Source organism: Phyllostomus discolor, chromosome 1 (assembly GCF_004126475.2).
Source record: "Phyllostomus discolor isolate MPI-MPIP mPhyDis1 chromosome 1, mPhyDis1.pri.v3, whole genome shotgun sequence".
Classification (NCBI taxonomy): Eukaryota; Metazoa; Chordata; class Mammalia; order Chiroptera; family Phyllostomidae; genus Phyllostomus; species Phyllostomus discolor.
Window position 1 is genome coordinate 174,505,522 of NC_040903.2, and position 18,698 is coordinate 174,524,219.

Consider the following 18,698-nt stretch of genomic DNA (forward strand, 5'->3'; position numbering starts at 1 on the left):
TCAAAATGCACCAAAGATCTAAATGTAAATGCTTAAAACTATAAAGCTCTTAGAAGATAATATAGGCAATGTTTGCTTAGATAAGATACCAAAAGCATAAGCAGCCAAAATAAATGAATACATAGATTAGACTTCATCAAAATAAAACATTTTTTTTGTATTACAGCAGACTGAATAAGAGTCTAAGACAATGGGCAAAAGATTTGAATAGATATTTCCCCAAAAAAGATATGCAAATGATATGAATAAGTATATGAAGAAGTGCTCAACTTTATTAGCCATAAGCGAAATGCAAATCAAAACCATGAGATACCACTTTACATTCACTCAACAGCTATAATGTAAAATAGCAGAAATGTCCCTGTCTGGTGTGGCTCAGTGGATTGAGTGCCAGCCTTCGAGCCAAAGGATCACTGGTGTGATTCCCATTCAGGGCACCTGCCTGGGTTGTGGGTGGGCCCTCAGCTAGGCGTGTGTGAGAGGCAACTGTTTCTCTCCCACACCAGTGTTTCTCTCCCTCTCTTCTCCCTCCCTTCCCCCTATGTAAAAATGAAATCTTAATAAAATAAAATAGCAGAAATGCCAAGCGCTGGCAAGGAACCCTCATACAGTGCTGATAGGAATAAAATGGGACAGCTGCTGTGGAAAACTATTTGGTAGTTCCTCAGAGCTACTACATGATTTCCCTCACATGTGGAATCTAATGAACAAAATAAACTAACAAAACAAAGACATAAAGTCAAAGGTAAAAACATTTTCAAAGATATACTGAACAAATACTAACCAAAAGACTGTTGGGAAATATATTATACAAAATAGGCTTTAAGACCAAACACACACTATGGGGAAAAAATTACATAATTATACAGAGTGGGGCAAAAGTAGGTTTACAGTTGTGAGTATGTGAAACAGTTTATTCTTTTATTATTTATTAATTATTGTATTGTTTTCCATGCAAACCATTGTAAATCTACTGTTGCCCCAGCCTGTATAACAATAAAAGATTCAGCTCACAAGAAGGCATGAAAATTCAATACATAATAGACATCCATTAAAATAACCTCAAAAGATATAAAGCCAAATTGAGGAATCACAGGAAGAAATTGGCAAGTGTGTCCACCATCCAGTGGACAATTCCAGCACACTCCTTATTTACTGGACTGAAGTATTAACAAGCTTGAGTTAATTGTTAATGTGGAAACCTGCACCCCATGATTAGGGAATACACTTTTTTTTTAAATCTCACAAGGAAACTACAAAAACCAAGTACTAAGTCATGAAGCAAGACTTCAGATTTCAAAGAATAGGTACCCACAGATCTCATTTGATGTATTTGAAATCCCCTGATGTCTGGAAATGAAAAACCCTAAATTCCCAGTAGGACAATGATCTGCTCACTGTCCCCTGAAGTAGTCACCATTTGGGGTGTCTCCCCAAATCACCAGGATTCCCTTTCTCTAAGAATTGCCCCACCTCCCCAGCAACCCTGGCTATTAGGACTCCTTTGTGCCCCACCCTTGACTATTGCCGCAGCAGAACAGACTAGAGGTGGAGACCCAGTTCAAACTCGGCCAATCAGATTGTCTCTCCAGGGAATCTGGTCTTAGGACAGGTCTTTGGCTTAAAGAAATAATCACTTTTCTATGAACCTAGGGGAGGACAGAAAGCTGATCTACAAAGAGAAACTAAGGGTTCCTGCAGAGAGAAGAGACTGACAGAGAGAGAGAGAGAGAGAGAGAGAGAGAGAGGCCTAGAAAGAGGAGAAACGAGTCAGAGAGTCAATCTGAGAAACAGAGCATGTGGAGCATGACTGAGTTAGGTTGAGAGAGAGCAAAAACCACTGAGTGTGAGGAAATAAGAGAATCAAAACCAGAGAGAGTGATGGCCTGGATTCTAACAGCTTTGCTGTTCCTGGTTAAGTCCTCCCTGATGTCTGCTGGCACCTCGGCGTAACCAAAAGCCTTCCAGTGTGCAGTCCCTCCTCTACTCCTTGGCTCCAGCCGATCCCTGTGCCGGAAACTCCGCCTGTCCCTGCACTGCCTCCAACTTGGCTTGTCTACGTTTTCTCAATCTTTCAAGACTGTTCTTGTCATCTCACTGACATTTTCCTCTGTCGTCCTCACTGCTAGAGCTCTCCAAACTACAGAGTATTCTGCCTGGAAAACTTCCATGGTTGGAAGCAAAAGCAGCCTGAGTGTCTCTTCTATCTTTCTGCCCGTGCCCTTCCTCCCTGTCCTCTGGTGTCCTTCCTCAGACAGTTAACTCTCAGCAGCGGGTGGTCAGCCAGTTTGCAGCAGTCTGAGACTGAAACCCCAGGGCTTTGCTGAAATGAACGTTTTGTCCATCCAGTGTGCAGTCTCCACAGGGGAAGGGAACACCCGGTGAATCATCTGCGGTTTGGTGGAGCAAAGGCATCCTTGGAACAGTGCTCTTAGCCCCACTGAAAGCCATGGAAAGGACTCTAGAGATGGTTTAGATTCTAATCTAGACCAACTCCCTCATTTAAAAAAATCTATCTATTGAGATATAATTGACATATAACATTATATTAGTTTTAGGTGTACAACCAACTCCTTAATTTATAAGTGAGGAAAATGAGGTCCAGGGAAACTGACATGACCAGAGTCACACAGCTAACAGGTAATAAGCACAGCTGTCTGGAAGACAGACGCTTAAAAATTAGATGTCATGAGCTCAACAGTGTTTCCTTGTCTGAAAGAGAGGTACCTGCCATTCCCTCCCATCCTGTAAGCTGCTTCTGCCTGTGCTCCTTGCTCCTGACAGCCACACCTTCAGCTCCTAGCTATTATTCAAACCTCAAGTTAGATGTCACCTCCTCCAAGAAGCCTCCTCTGACTACCACCCCAAATGGTGGTGGCTACTATGTATGGTACATTCTATATACTGATAAAGTCCAGTCCACTTGCACACATGGCTTGGCATAGAATAAACACTCAATAAATGTTTGATGAGTGAGGTAAAAAGTCAGGTACCAACTGCCACCGGCTTGGAGTCTATTTATTCAGACCCTCAATGGAGAACAGAAAGGGAAGGGCATGGGGTAAGAGCCCAGCCAGCTCACCTGTCCCAGCACCCCACTTAGTGAGTGGGAAGGAGCCAGGATGGTCAGGCTGAAGCAGCACACACTCGCTCCTGAAGCAGTAAGGCATCTGGGCTGCAGATAGCCAAACAATGACCCCCTCAGTGGGGGCAGTGAAGTCCTACCTCAAAGCAGTCAGTGAGAGCTGCTCCCCAGAAAGTGTAGGGTGGAAGCGAGTCAAGAAGCAATCACAAGGCCACTGGGCCCCAGCCCTACATGTGCTCGCTTTCCTGAAGGTCATGGGGAAGGGGTGCTCAGCCAGAGAAATTTATAATTAATTGTGAACCAAACTCCTGGGAGCTGGGTCGATGCTGATCCAAGAGCACAAATCCAGTCCAGGCCAGAGGTGGCCGAAGGAGCTGCACTGGGCCGGCCAAGGGATCAAGGAAAGCTTTTTGTCCTGATTATAAATTATATCCTCTCCCAATCCCATGGCCTCGTTCCTGACAGATCCTGGAGGGGTTGGGAGAGGGTCAGGCAGTGTGGCTCACTCAACCCCACACTCCTACCGCTTGACTGTGGATGCCTCCAAGGTCACTCTGGCACCAGCCACCAGCCTCTGATTTACTATTCAAACCAAACACCTTTTCCCAAAACAAAACCCTATTCATTTGGACCAGTTGTTTTACTCAAGGAACAGGGGCTATTGCACACGATAGAGATCTGGTGTCCGGAAAGGCAGGGTGTCTTTAGAAGAGGTTGGGTGAAAAAAATCCCATCATTTCTCAGTGAGGTCAGCCGGCCAGCTGGAGAAGGCAGCAGGCTATGGGGGGTTGCCGAGGACCACTTGGCCAGCTTGCCGGACCTTGGGCCAAGCCATTGTATAAGCTCCCCAGTATTGGAAAGAAAGAAAGAAAAAAAAATTGGGACATGTGTTTAGCTTTACTCAGGAGCCCAGAACACGCTCACAACTCCAGGAATCTCTGCTCTTCTCTGCGAGTGGAAAATATGATCCATGAGAACAAACTTGACTGTGGAGTGTGTGTCCAATTCCCCAGCCCTGTCGCTTACAGGAGGCAGTGGCTCGCGCCACCCTGAGATCGTTTTCCGGAGTCCCCCATGTCTCCCCGAGCAGCTGGCTCGCTTCAATGGTTAAAAGACAGACAGCTTTCTCAAAATCAAGTACAAAATGTGCATTTATTAACATCTGCTCTGGGCTGCACTGGGCTTCCAGTAAGAACAAAAACAAATGTAAAGGAAGCATGCTAATCTAATTAGCAACCTGGAGCAGTTGCGAATACAAGATGTTCTTTCCAGACTTGGTAGAGGATTACCCTATATTCAGTAGCTTAACATTAAATGTGCACTCGAGTACCAGATTCAGCAAAGAAATAACTTACTTACATTTCAAGTAAAAATGTGGGCATTTATTCCTTTATTTCACCACCACTTACATGTATGGACTGTGATGAAGACCCTGCTTACGTCCTGTGGAGCAAGACCAGGAAATATGCTTTATATTGGTTATTTGACCTTCAACATCAGATTATCATTATCATAAAGGTGGGTAAAACCATGCAAAAAGAAAAGGAAGGCATTTCCACTGATGGCACTACATGAAGAACAAAGTCACAGCACTTGCCAATGGCCGATTTCTGGTGTTCCGTGATTCTTTTAAAGAAAAGATCAAAGGGGCTTTATTTTGCCATTTGGGGGTTATGTGCCAATCATATCACGGGATGAAGACAATAAGTAAAGGCATGAAGAAACAAAAACAAGCAAATTGCACTAGAACAGATGTGCTTAAATTAACCGAGTGGCAGTTTGTGCATCAGTCTCACAACGGCTGTCACGAGAGATGGGGGGAGAAGAGAAGTACCACAAAGACTTAGTTGTTCAGAGGCTGCTGAGCAACTCCAGGAAACCTCAGTGAGGCCACCCCTCCAGGCCGGCGCTGGCCACCCCTACCTGCCTGCGGCTGCCTGCTAGAAGGCACTCTTCCTCTGGCAGTGCTGAGGCCAGGGGACTGGACAGGGGTACCTTGGAGGTACTGGAAGGCACTCTGGCGGCCCACCTGCCTTTCTATGCAGTTAAAGGTGAGGGCCACTCCCACATTGCTCTTCATGACTCTGGAGGACCCATCAGAAGTGCCATCAAAGCACCGGCCGAGCGCGATCTCCTTGGCTACACGAGGGTCCTGGTCAGTGACAGTGTAGATGCCATAGTTGTGGCCCAGGGGGTCCAGGGGTGCCAGCATGGTGTATTCACTGGTGTCATTGTTGACTGCCAGTGGCAGGTGGTTGACCAGGTACTCGTGCAGCATGGAGTTTACACTGGCTCGATGGCAGCTGCCTTGGGGGATGATCTTCACTAGCGTTCGGTCCACACGTTCCTGGTCATAGAGCATCCCACTGCACTTGAACTCCAAACAAGCAGAGGAGACATTGGACTGATCCCTATCCCGTGTGCTTTTCACATCCCTGATTCCATACAGCTTCCCTACAGTCTGCCGGTGGGTGCCCCCCATGTTGCGGGACCGCACATTCACCTCCACTGGCCCCACAATCTTCACCTTGATATAGCAGGCCCTGAACTCCATTGGCTTGGGCCACCATGCCAGGTAGTCTTCAGTCCAGCTCATGGGGTCATCCTCATTGAAGGGGACAGTGTTATAGTCATACCGGTCCCCCTCAATCTGGTAGAACCGGAAGTGGGCTGCACTGGGCGGCGCCTCCTCACATGCCTGGAGGTTCTCAAAGGCATAGATGGGCCCATTGCTCTCCTCAGCTGAGTTGGGCCTCGGCTTGGCCATGCTAATCTGGAAAGCTGTCTTCTTAACCCGTGGGTCCTCGTGGTCTGTCCGACGGTACTTGAGCTTGTTGAGGTAGGGCTGAGGGACACCAATTGCATTTGGGTTGAATTTAGGAGAAGACGCCACTGCTTCCAGTTCTTCCCCAGACAGGCTTGCCAAGACATAGGCAGAGTAGGCATCAGGGGACTGGTCATCGCAGAAGGCAGGCAGACAGGCCCCGTTGGGGCCTGTGATGACACTGTCAAAGCGGCCCCAGGCCCTGGGGTTGGACGAGAAGCCAGTCCTGGGCTCCAGGTTGATCACAGAGACAACGACCCCCTGGATCTGCTCGCTGGGCAAGAACCTCTCACTGCGGTAGGCCCTCACCTTGATAAAGCACCTCCTGCTCTCAGGGACATCTAGGTTAAAAAGCCTCCTCTCTCGGATCTCCATGTTGCCCACCAGAAAGGTTCTCTCTTCCCTTTTTCTCCGTCTTTGGTTTTCAAATTTGAAGTCACTTTCCTCTTCCCACAGCCCTGTGGCTGGGTTGAGTGACCAGAGTTTCATCATGGGCACGTGCTCTGGCATCTTGACCTGGGTCGAGTCAAGGTGAACCTTTACCTTGCCAACATTGAGTGGCTCAGAGGTGGCCTCGTTTCTGAAGTCCACAGAAAACATGCCATATGTCCGAAGGGGGAAGGTGTCTCCTTCATCATCAATGAAGTTCAGGTCACTCTGAGCAGCTGCGGCTGTGGAAATGTCCCGGGGATCTAGGAAGGTCACACTGGCTTTTACTTTTCCTGTATAGGGCTCCCCGTTCTGTTTGTAGAAACTCTCGGATGGGATCTCCAGCTCAGCTACAGGGTCTTCACCCTCTACCTCCCCCAGGGGGATAATGTTAGTCTCCATGGCCTCCAAGGTGATGGGCTCTTTCCGCCGAAGCAACTTGATCTCATGGAACACCGCGCTCCCCTTCTTGTTGAAGGGCAGCACTTTGGTGGTGTTGACGAACTTCTGCAGCCTGTCCACAAACGTGAGCACCAGCCTCTCAGTGTCCTGGGGGACGTGGAGGGTGAAAGTGCCCTTGTAGCCAGTCATGCCCACACGGTTGCTCCCCATGTACACGTGGCCAAAGCGCATGGGTTCCCCATTGTCGGCGGCGCTGACACGGCCCCGCACAATACTCCGGGTCTCTGTACACCGCTGGCAGTTACACTCCTTGGCCACCTTGGTGGGCAGCGTGTACCCGCTGCATTGGATCTCCCTCTCCTCTGTTTTGGAGATGCCACAGCAGTTCTCCACAGCATCCTGGCACCTGATCCCATTATCCTGCTGCCCTGCACAGGTCTTGACAGGGCAACGGCCCACATCATAATAGAAGGAGTTGGTATCATTCTGGAAGCAATCGTGGGGCAACCGGATGAGGTAGCTCTCAGGGATGGGGTTGCATGGAGTTTCACTGGGGCCTGTGGAGGGAAATGGTACGGCTGTTAAATGTAAGTTCACCTCCCATCCGAAGGGCACTTTAACCTCACCTCTCTGCACTGTGTTATGGTTTTCAAAGTATTTGCATATCCATGATCCTGATTCTCACTGAACTCCTCTGGGGAAGATAGAGCAGCCATTGATAATCCCCTTGTACACATGGAGAAATGGGGTTGGTTGCTGAGACCACTAGAGTAATGGCTCTTACTGAAGGTGTCTTGAAAACCTGAGAGTGTGTGTTGAGCTACCACCGCACTGGGAGTGTCGCCGGCGCATGGCAGGCGGGGGCACTGCTGCACTGTGACCTGCAAAGCCTGGAACTTCTCTGCGTAAAGAGTTTTTCTGTGTCCTGTGTGACTTTCACCTGTCCCACCAGACATGTGTGTAGGTGGCAACTCTGTTTAAAATGATCAGAGCCTTGTTTTTTTTCTTACATAGCTTTACTATAACATAGAATTTTTAAAAAATGCAACTACCATAAAAGTCGAGTAAAGATTGCATTTTGTGTAGCTTGGAAAAATACCGAGAATTGTACCTTGTCTCAGAAAAAGTCACGTACCTACAACCTTACTTGAGGAACGTGAACCATAAAAGTGACAGCCTGGTATCCATCAGTATCTGCAGTGGTACATTCACAGTGACCAGGTTCAACTGCATGTGTCTGACCTCATGGTTGGCATTCTTGTGTAATTATGCCAAAGCCCTTACATATTGAAATACATACTATTTTGTATTAAAAGTATTTTCTTTTTATTTCTCCTTTATGGTATAGTCTGAGCAATTGTATGCTGTTAATTTATTATCTAAAAATTTAACTTCAGAATGGAACAGTATTTTTAAATTTAAAGTGTAAAAATTGAGAGCATTAAAAATAACTGGGATAGCCCTGGCTGGTGTAGCTCAGTGGATTGAGCGTGGGCTGCGAACCAAAGCATTGCAGGTTCGATTCCCAGTCAGGGCACATGCCTGGGTTGCAGACCATGGCCCCCAGCCACCGCACATTGACCTCTCTCTCTCTCTCTCTCTCTCTCTCTCTTTCTCGCCCCCTTCCTTCCCTCTCTAAATAAATAAATAAATAAATAATCTTTTAAAAAAAGAGCATTTAAAAAAATAAAATAACTGGGACAAATGGGGAGCACGGGTGCCACGGGCTGGGACCACAGCCAACGGGGCTCTACTGTTGCCAAGGCCCGACTGTCCTGTGTCCGGAGGTCTGTTGCTCAACTTTCTTGGAGTCTCTAAAAATTTCCAGAATCCTTCCAATAAATTTTCTCTTCCTCTGCCTTTTGTTTGGTTTTGTTTAGGCCAATTACTAAGCTATTGTTCTTCTCCCTCACTTTCCAAGTACAGGTTCCTGATTGCTTTTGGCTGCGAGTATTCCCCACGCCAGCTCACTTCTCGGAGCCGGAGCCGGCTCTGACCAGGTCACTGTTCCCTGTACTGCCCCTCAGCCTCCCACTTCTGGACCTGTGCTAATGCTGGCCCCAGGGCCTGGAACTCTCCCACCGCCATACGCACAGTCTCCGGCCATTCTTCAGACCAGGGGTTTGCAACTTGGACTGCAGATTAGAATTACCTGGGGGAGCTTTTAAACTGTGCACACCCAGGCCACATCCCAGGCCACTAAAATCAAACTCCCTGGGGGTAAGACCCAGGCATCAGCATTTTTGAAACCAACCAGGTGATCCCACCAAGCAGCCAAAGCTAAGAGCCACTATTTAAACCCCAGCTGAAATACGACCACAGATGGCTCCCTCAAGCAGCCACCTGTGGTCATTCCTACCTGGAGGTTCCCTGTCTCTCACCTACAGAGTCCATGGCCTCTTATCTCCTGGTTTAGCTGCATTGGTCTATCTTTATTTGTCTCTAATTTGCAATTATTCACCTCTCCCGGGGTGGCAGCTCCGTGAGGGTAGGATTGGGGTCTGTGCCATCTTTGTGCCCCAGAGAATGCAGCACGATACGTAGCACAGACACGCTGGGGTTTTTATTGCCCAGTTATGCCCACTGGAATGCTCCCCAGTCCTGCAGTAGGGGCCCTCCAGAGGCCCTGACAGGCTTACCTATGACAATCAGCTTGGCAGCCTGGGATTTTGCAGCCCCGGCATCACTCTGGGCCTTGCAGAAGTACTCCCCAGCCTGGTCCCGCTTCAGGTTCTTCAGCATCAGCTTGCTCTCGTACTTGTAGAGGGAGGAGTCCAGCAGCGTGTTGTTGTGGTACCTGCACGGGATGGAGAGGTGTGGCCTGAGTGGCAGCGCCAGGGGCAAGAAGCCAGGGAGACAGGTGGTGGATGGGCCCCTGCCAATGCCAACACCACTTTCAACATAGCTCATCCAAGGGCACTGACTAGCCTGGGACTTGAGAGACTTGACTGAGTCTCCGCTCCCACCCAACTCACTGGTGGTGGATCCTGGGACAAATCTTCTTACCTCATTTGCCTTCATCCTCCTGCTCAATAAAATGGGAGCAGTGATTCCAACCTGACATCACGAATCGTGGGGAGGGTGAAATGAGACAGTGGCTATAAGATGTTGGTGAAGAGAAAAGGACTCACAGCCACTGGAGACTCTGCCCTTGTTTGCCTTTGTCAGGGAGGCAGGGCTGAGGAATCTCGTCCTGTGTCCTGAGGATGTGCAAGTCAGGACCCAGGGGCCAGGGCTGCTCAGTGTGGGCCCCGGTTTCAAGAAGACCACAGCAGGGCCTGCTGGTTGTCCAGGTGACCTCAGCCCTGTGGGCCTCCACTTAAAAGTGCCAGCTTCCAGGCTCTGCACCAGGGCCTTCCTTGTCACTTGATTCTGTCGGTCGGTGTTATGATTCATAAGACCAGACTGAGTGTAAGAGAGCTCTGGCTAGATAGAGGAGAACGGGCAGTGTGGCTGGCAGGGTGCTCACCAGAAGTACTTGTCTGGGCTGGGCTTCCCCGTGGCCTTACAGCACAGGGCCACACTCTGCCCTGCTCTCCGCGCCTTTGTCACAGGGTTCTTCACGATGTATGGAGTCTCTGGGGCAGAAGATGAGAAACGGCGTTTGGGGTTTGCCTTCGTGACAGATCCTCCAGAGCCACAAGAGTTAACCTTGTGTGACTTCACATACACCCTACCCCACACCCCACCTGCCCCTCTCTTAAGGTCCTAATTAGGGTGCTGATTCAATAAAGTCCACCTCTTCTACCTCCTCAGCCTACAGCCTGCTCCCCTGGCCTGCCAGACAGCATCTAGGTGAAGCAATGGAGAAGGAAGGTGCCAGCCAGGATCCCCAGGTACTGCCGTTGGGATGGAGTGAACTGGATTAAACAGCCCAACATTCCTGTTCCGCTGCCTCCCGCAGAATGTCTGTGCCATTCGGAAATGGCCATTCCGTACCACTCCTGAAACCACCCCTCCCCGCAGCACCTCTCGCTCTCTCTTTCTGACCTCCAAACCTTGCACTGTACTGTAACGACTTTTATTTTGTTAAATATTTTTAAAAGATTTTTTTATTTATCTATTTTTAGAGGGAGAGGGAGGGAGGGAGGGAGGGAGGAAGAGAGGGGGAGAAACATTGATGTGAGAGAGAAACACCTATCAGTTGCCTCTTGTACACACCCTGACTGGGGACTAAACCTGCAACCCAGGCTTGTGCCCTGACCAGGATCAAACCGATGACCTTTAGCTTTGTGGGCTGATGCCCAACCAACTGAGCCACACTGGTCAGGGATGTAATGACTATTTTAGATAAGGTGGCTTTTAGACAAAATGACTATTTTAGACAAGGTGGTCCAGGGAAGAACTCATTTGAGAGAGTATTTAGCAAGCCAAAGGCCCTGAGGCAGGAGTGCACCTGCAGGTTTGAGGAACAGCCGGGAGGACACTGGAGCTGGAGCAGGGTGACGACTCACACTGGAGCTGGAGCAGGGTGACTCAGCGGGGGCGGAGGAGAGGACAACAGAAGAAGAGAGCAGACAAGTAAGGGGAGCAGATGATGTAGGACCTTGTGGGTCATGGTAAGGATTTTGAACTTTACCCTGAGCAAACCGGGGAAACCAGCTCTTAGCACTGCAATCCCTTTATTTAAAAGTCCAGCCCTACCCCAGAGAACTTAAGTACCTGCCCTCGTGAACTCCGCATTGATGGTGGCTGACTTCATGCTAGTCTTGGGCATTGTGAGCTTGATGGGAACAAACTTGGCCTTGGTGATCTTCAGGGTGGTTTCGCCATCAGGACACAAGCCAGGAACTCGGAATCTCCCACTACTGTCCGTCTGGGTCAATGGCTTAAGCGTCTTGGTCAGCAGGTAGACAGTGGCCCCTGGGGCTGGGGCGCCCCCAGGGAGGGAGACAGCTCCGTGCAGCACGAAGTCCTGGCACATGCAGGCATCACAGTCAGCATTCGCCTGGCCCATGGGGCAGGTCAGGTCACAGGCTGCAGGAGACGGGGCCGCATCAGGAGGGCTTGTCTGGATTCTGGCCCTCCTTCAGCCACATTTCAGCCTGTGGACTTGCCTATGCTTCCCTTCCTCCTTGGGCCTTTGTTACCCTTTCTTATTAGCCTGCATGATGAATTCCTGCCCATCCTTCAAGACTTAGCTCAGGATACCTCCTCTAGGAAGTCCTCTTTGATTCCCCTGCTCTGTGCTCCCACCTTATCCTCTGTACCCCTCCATCAGAGCACATAATAGCTGCTCAGTTAATACTTGATGACTAAATGACTGAATCCATATCAGTCTGCCCCTGTAACCTATTCTAGGCTGCTTCAGCCTCTGCCCCACACCTGGCCCAGTACCAGGAACAACAGTCGCACCTGTACAGGCCTCCTCCATGCAGAGCCGGCCCTCCTCAGAGGCCTCGCCGCACAGTGACACCGTGTCTGCCAAGCAGGTGCGTGTTCGGGTCTGGACCCCAGTGTGACCACAGGCAGCAGAGCACTTGCTCCAGGGAGACCACGAGCTCCAGATGCGGTCTGTGTCTCGGCGCAAGGATCCTGTAAAGCAGGAGCAGCAGACAGCCTGACTTCCCTCCCAGGGGGACTGTGTCAGGAAACCTGACCCTGAGGCTGGTTTTTCTCGGACAGCAGGGCCTCTGTTTACATTGCAGATGTCATTAACATGCATGCTTACCACAGTGGTGTTTCCAACAGATGGAAGTCAAGTGTCTTGAGGAAGGGTTGTCTCTAATTTGCACAAAGACACCATATGGACTACAGGTGGAGGGACTTCTTGGCCAAGCACTGGGACTTGGATATGCTGTCCCAGGCTGTGCAGGGGTGGCACCATCTCCCCTCTCCACCAGTGTGGAAATAGCCATCAGGGCCTGGGACTTCGGTAATTCAGACATCAAGCTCCCTTCTGTCTACCCTCCTCACCTCTGGTCTGAGGCCCGTGTGCAAGAATGGGGGCCTCGGTCCTCACCCAGGAGACCTTGTACAGCCTGAGCTCCTACTCCCCAGATAACCAGCACTGCCGCCTGGGCCTGCAGGGTCAGGCCGTGCGCCCTGGCAGGACACCGAGAGCGGTGAGCACCCACCCAGAAAGTGGGCAGGCCCGAGGCTGGCTCTGTATCATCCAGGGTGGGGAGGGAAGACGTAAAGAACAAAAACTTTTGGACTCTGCAAACACAGACATGGGTTCAAACCAAAGCTCTCCACTTACGGCTGTGTAACTGCGAGAAGTTACCTAACCTCCAGGTTCACCTCTCTGAACCTGGAGTGACTTGTCGAGATAGAGATCCCTCACAGGTCAGCTGTGAAGTCCGCATGATGTAGGTAACTAGCACAGTGTCTGTCACATAGGAACTCAGTGGAAACCGGCATTTAGTGAATGCTCACCTGGGGAAAGCCCTGTACATTTATTATCTTATTTAATCCTCATAAAGAACCCCTACGAAGATGGGCTGTATTACCCCTGTTCTCCATGGGAGAAACCTGAGGCTCAGAGAGCTTCAGAAGACCTGCCTAAGGAATGCAGTTCAGCTGGCAGGCCCAGGGGTGGACCAAGCAGCACAGCCCTGGGGTCTGTGGTCTTCACCTCCATGCCACATGCACCCAGTAAAGTGGATTGAACGAAGAGCACTCAGAAACACAGGACACTGTTGGGAAGATGATGGCTCTCGTAACACTAATGGGTTATTAGTAGGAGCCAAAGTGCACATGTGCGTGGTATTGGAGTGCCCCTGGCCAGAGGCAGGTGGGGGTGAGGGCTGTTCGGGCTCACCTGGTGGGCAGAGGAAGCGCACGGTGTAATTGGAGCAGTTCTGGCGGGGCCGCTGCTCCCTGTTGTGGCACCAGAAGCCCTCGCGAGGATTGCCGTGGACAACCTGGCCAGTGCTGCCTGCAGGTATCCAGTCAGTGGTCCGAGCCTCCAGGCGCAGGGGCCGAGCACACACACGGTCCCCGTAGTAGAAGCGAATGGCATCCAGCCGCTCATAGTCTCCCTGCCCACCTGGGTGGTCAATGTTGAACCACGTCGTCCACTCGCCAGGACCTGAGAGAGAGAGCCAGGTGGGGGCGGAGCCAGGCCCTGGAGCCCCAGGTAAACTCCAGTTGCCTTGGGCATCATCCCTGCTATCATTCACGCTCCCACCCAGGCCCCTACACAGGTCTCAGGGCCTGCCTCATCTGTCCCTCCAGCAAGTGTCCAATCTCCTGCCCTTTCTGCACATATCCTCTCCATCCTCGTCTCCACCGTCTCTCCCCACCAGCCTATGCTCTGGCCCCAGCAGGTCCCACAGCATTCCCCAAACACATAGAGCAGCTCCACGATTCTGGAGTGTCCTAGTACTAGGTCTCTCTGCCTGGACAAAGATGTAGGCCAAATGCCTTGTAAAAGTAGATTTGCAGGCAACCCTGACACTATGCCCAAGCTCAGTAAACACCCCCCTGGTGACGTCTCCCAGTTCCAGCCACAACTCACTCTCCAGGGGATTCAAAGGCTTGGCAAAGTTTCGGATGGTCCTCCTCCCGGGCTGGACTCTTCTCACAGACTGGGTGAGCATCATCTGCCTCCCTGAGGGCCAGGAGGAGAAGTGAGAGGCCAGAAATGTTAGTTACCAGGGCCCAGCAGGGTCCTGCTAATAGCCTCTCAAGACGCAGGGAAGCGGTGCGATGTGGTGGATGGAGCATAAGCACAGGACGTGTGTTCAAATCCCCACTCTGCTTCTTACTGCCTGTGCAACCTCATAAAAGCTTTATTCCTCTAAATCTGTTTCCCCACAAAATAGGGCCACGTTAATAATCACTACATCACAGGGCCCTGGGCATAGTCAGGGCGATAACGAGCAGAAAGGGAGCTGGCATGTAGTACACGCTCAACAAATGGCCGCCCTCTTTTTGCTCTTGTTCTAGAAACGGATCTTTGGATGATGTGGAGCAGCCAGGGAGCTGGAGCTCCTACATTAGGCTCTGGGCCCATCCTTCCCGGAACAGAGCCTTGTTCTCCTCGCCCGTAAGAAGGAGACATTCATTCCCACCTCACAGGGTGACCAGGTTGGCACGAGGAGTCCAGGAGGTCACCCAAGTGAACATCTCTAAAATATACAAAGATTGAGAGCATGAGATCCAGAGACTCTGCCACTTCCTAACTGTGCGACCTTAGGACAGACCCTTACCTCATCTGACCCCTGTTCCCTGGTCATACACTGAAGGCAATAATAGTTCCTGCCTCAGAGGACTGTGGGGATTAGGTAAGCTCATTCATAAAACCCACTTCGAACAAAGCCTAGCCCATAGTGCTTGCCAAATAAGTGTTAGCAACTCCTGTTAGCTCAGTGCCTGGGCAGTGGATGTCTACTTCCCTTTGGTTGGCAAGGTTTGGCTTGGGGAGTCCACCCTCCCCCTAAAGGGTTTTTTTTTTTTTTGGTCTGTTTTTTGTTGTTGTTGTTGTTGTTTTTCCTACTTGGGGTAGTAGTCCTCAACTTTCTTACCCCAGGATGGCGGGCCGGCCTGAGGGTGGGTGCAAGGCTGCAAGGCAGCTCCCAGCACACACACCCCGCCCAGCCCCCCCCCCCCCCCCCCCCCCCCCCCGCACCTGAGGCTGGGCTGGAGCTCCCGGATGGGAAGGAGATGGGGGAGCAGAGGGCTACGCTAGCTTTGAAAGGCAATGAACTCTTGTGTGAGGAACCAGATCAGAATTCTCTATCCCTTTAAATTGGGGTGATAGGAGTTCTTTTAATCAAATGATTCTGATTTCCCCTCGACGGTTAAATTTGAGTCCTCCATCCAGGCAGCAGCTGTCGGGATAAAAAGAGCAGGGCGGGAAGTGGGCACACAGGGCCTGGCAGGACACTGAGACAGCCTCTGTTCCTGTGTCTGTGGTCACAAAGCCTGCAGGGCATGCAGCTCTAAAAGAAGGGTTTGGCGATTTCTTTTTCTTTACCTGAGTATGTGGTTAGAAATCAGGAGAGAGAGGGGAGATGGAGAGAGTGTACAGGGTAGCTCTGGGAGCTCTGATACTTAGATGCCTTAGAGAGTCCATTGAGCAAATTCTCTCTACCTCTTCCTTTGAGAACTGTGTCACCAGAAGATGGGGTTAGAGGACAAGGAGACCAGAAGGGGTTCTAGTGTCTGTGAAATCTGGCTTCAGGGGCTAAATAAAACTGAGCTTTAGGCCAAAAGAATTTTCATGAAACTAAAACCAGATTGAACTCCAAATCTGCTTTTGAGAACTCAGTGATCCCTTGTGATTTCCTTTTGCTTTGGCTGCCAGGAGGCTCAGAGCTAAATTTATCATACAGGAGTGGTAACCCTCTTATCTTTTTTCCTCTCTCTAAATGACAGCTCTTTCTTCTCATTTAAAAGATTCTGTCCTGTGAGTTTTAACATTGGGAACCATCTCAAATCCTTGGGGGAAACAAGCAGGGCATAAATTTTGAATACATCTACAACCCAGTCTGAGGTCTTAGGGCAGATGCATAGCTGAGTCCCAAAGCAGACATGACTTCACTATGTCAAGCTGGGGATTTGGGAGAGGGCAGATACTTAGCCTGTACCCAACACAGAGGTGACCTCCAGGATCAGGAAGAAGAAGAACGTCCAGGCCTTGGTCCCCACCATCTTCCCCCCAGGCCCTTTGGGGAACATGGCGGAAGATGGGTGAGGGTGCTTCACGGAGTCAGGTCGTCCCTGGAATGTGGTCCTCTAGGAAGCTTCTCAGATCCAATGACCTGCAAAGAAACCAGGCCTGTCAGGCTCCACATTTCTGAGTCACCTCTTACGGCTGCAGCAGAGTAGCTTGACCTATCAAGGCAGAAGGGTGGACAGAAGGAAGTCCTGTGGAAGGCAACACCTGACGAAGTTGCAAATGCAGGCAGCTAGGAGGGTGCAGGGGTTCAGAACCTGGGTGCAAGTGAGGGAGACCTGATTCACACCCTGGGCTCAGGTGCCAGGGCCCCACATAGAGATGGGGCACAGAGGAGAGTGAGTTCTTTGCCAGGGAGGAGGGGCCTGGGCTCACTCCCAGCAACCTCTGGGTGACTCATTAATCACTGCCAAGACCTGGGCATGGGGGCATGTTTTGCCACCCTTTGGTGGGGCTCACACTCTTACACAAAGGGGCCACGTATTAAGGCTGTGAAGCCCCAACCCCAACTTCCGTGGCCTCTCACAGGGCAGGCAAGCTGAAGTGCACAGAGGCTCCAGACATGCCACCTCCATGAACACATTCCCAGATGTGCACCAGCTGCAGCTGGAACACATTTCCGGCCTGCTTATGTGGGGTCTGGCAGCAGTTACACAGCCAGGAGCCCACTGAAGGAGAGCAGGGGGGATGCACTATGAGGAGACCCCAGGTTCCCCGGTACCTGCTGGAGCGGAAGAGGAAAGCAGCCTGGCAATGAGGACAGGGACCCACGGGGTATGGCCCAGGCTCCTGCTCATTCTCTCTCTCCCCAGAGCTCTGGTCAACCCAGATCTGACCGGTTCTTAGAGATTCAAAAGTGGTTCCCTTCAACTTCCAAAGCCCAGGATATGGTGGGAAGGGGGAAGATTTCTCCTTTCTGGAAAAAAGATTCAAAAGTACTTAGCTAACCCAGGAAAAGACCAGACCAATCTCATATTTTTGACTATCTAGCTCTAAGCCTGCTTCCCATCACCAGCTGTTTCTCGACCCCGGAACAGAGGCACCGGTGTCCCCAAGGTCTCCAGCTCTTACGTGTGTGTCTTAGCCCAAGCTCCGGGCTCTGAGCGGGGAGCAGAGTGCTCGGCGGGCCTGCGCGGCATTCGCTCTGGGAAGGTCTGGGAGGCCAAGATGGCCTGAGGCACCTTGTGGAAAAACCATTTCCCATCTGGCAGCCCACGGAAGTTTCCTCAGCATATGTTCTGCTGGTTAGGCTCCCCATCCTACAGTCCTCAGAACTCGCAGACCAAGCAGACCGGCTGACAGCAGGAAAGAAGCAGGGCGCCCAGAGGTACAAAGATCCTGGCTGGGGTCATTGGAGGGTCCCTGACCTCAGAGGGGGGACGGAGAAAACTTTGGGCCAATGGGGGAACAGAGAGACCTCCAAAGCAGAAAAGGAGTTCTTCTCTAGGGGAGCTGAGAGATGGTCAGGGGAGGGCAGGAATAGCTGAGCTGGACAGTGGGGTGCAGGGATGAGGCGAGGAGAAGGGGAGTGGGGCTCACCGTGTCCTGAGCAGGACTCCTCAGCTGGGGGTCCAAGTCTTCGTCTCTTCAGCAGCCCAGCCTCTGGGCCTTATATAGCACAGCTGGTGGCTCAGGCTGTGGCAGTGCGCCACGGGAAGCGGCCGGGAAACCAGATCTGAGCATGAGGAAGCTCAGCCTCTCTCTCCCCTCCCCACATCCCAGGCAGCTCCCAGAGGCTGGGATTTCACTTCCAGATCCTTAGGGGGAGATGCCGCAGGGCCTGGTCACCGGCCAAGTGGACAGCGGCCTGGGGCTCCGCAGGCCAGAGCCGAGCGAAGGGTGGGGAGCTGGGGTGGGCACAGGGAGCAGCCCTGGGAAGGTGCCAAGGGGAATTGTACATCTGGGCGGGATTCCGTGGCTTTGCTGCCTGATCCTCCACACTCCCCTGGCCGTGGCCCACTCACACAGAGAAAGGACTTTGTTGGTTTTATCACATACTTCAAACTCTCTTAGACACACAGGCCACTTGACCTTTCAGCTGGGTGTGCCTGGTTGGAACTGGACAACCACTCAGTTGCTTGGGCCTCTGAGGTCGCACTCAGAGATCCTCAGAAGGAACAAGGAACAAAGGAATTGGGGGCACAGGATGTCACCTGTTGAGAACAGCTCTTCCCCGACCCTATCTCCTTCCATCTGGGTGCCTGTCTGTGTGCATTAGGCCCCCAGGGCCCCTGCATGTGGACTGTGGGAGACCCTGTGCTGGTCTGGGAGTACACGTCTGACTCTGGTAGTGGGCGCCCACCAGCACGTGAACAGCCCACCTTACCCACGGG

The 18,698-nt window shown here is 51.3% G+C and overlaps 1 protein-coding gene across 1 annotated transcript; it reads right to left on the reverse strand.

The window, feature by feature from the left end:
* Positions 1–4,218: 4,218 nt before the first annotated feature.
* On the reverse strand, positions 4,219–18,210 carry LOC114493251 (cartilage intermediate layer protein). Its single transcript, XM_028508032.2, has 9 exons — positions 17,905–18,210; positions 16,277–16,450; positions 14,203–14,295; positions 13,504–13,773; positions 12,096–12,275; positions 11,403–11,717; positions 10,210–10,318; positions 9,380–9,537; positions 4,219–7,297 (listed from the first exon to the last, which is right to left on the reverse strand). The coding sequence occupies exons 2-9, from the start codon at positions 16,365–16,367 to the stop codon at positions 4,929–4,931; spliced, it is 3,585 nt and encodes a 1,194-aa protein (XP_028363833.1). The 5' UTR covers positions 16,368–16,450; positions 17,905–18,210; the 3' UTR covers positions 4,219–4,928.
* Between the last annotated feature and the right edge of the window lie 488 nt (positions 18,211–18,698).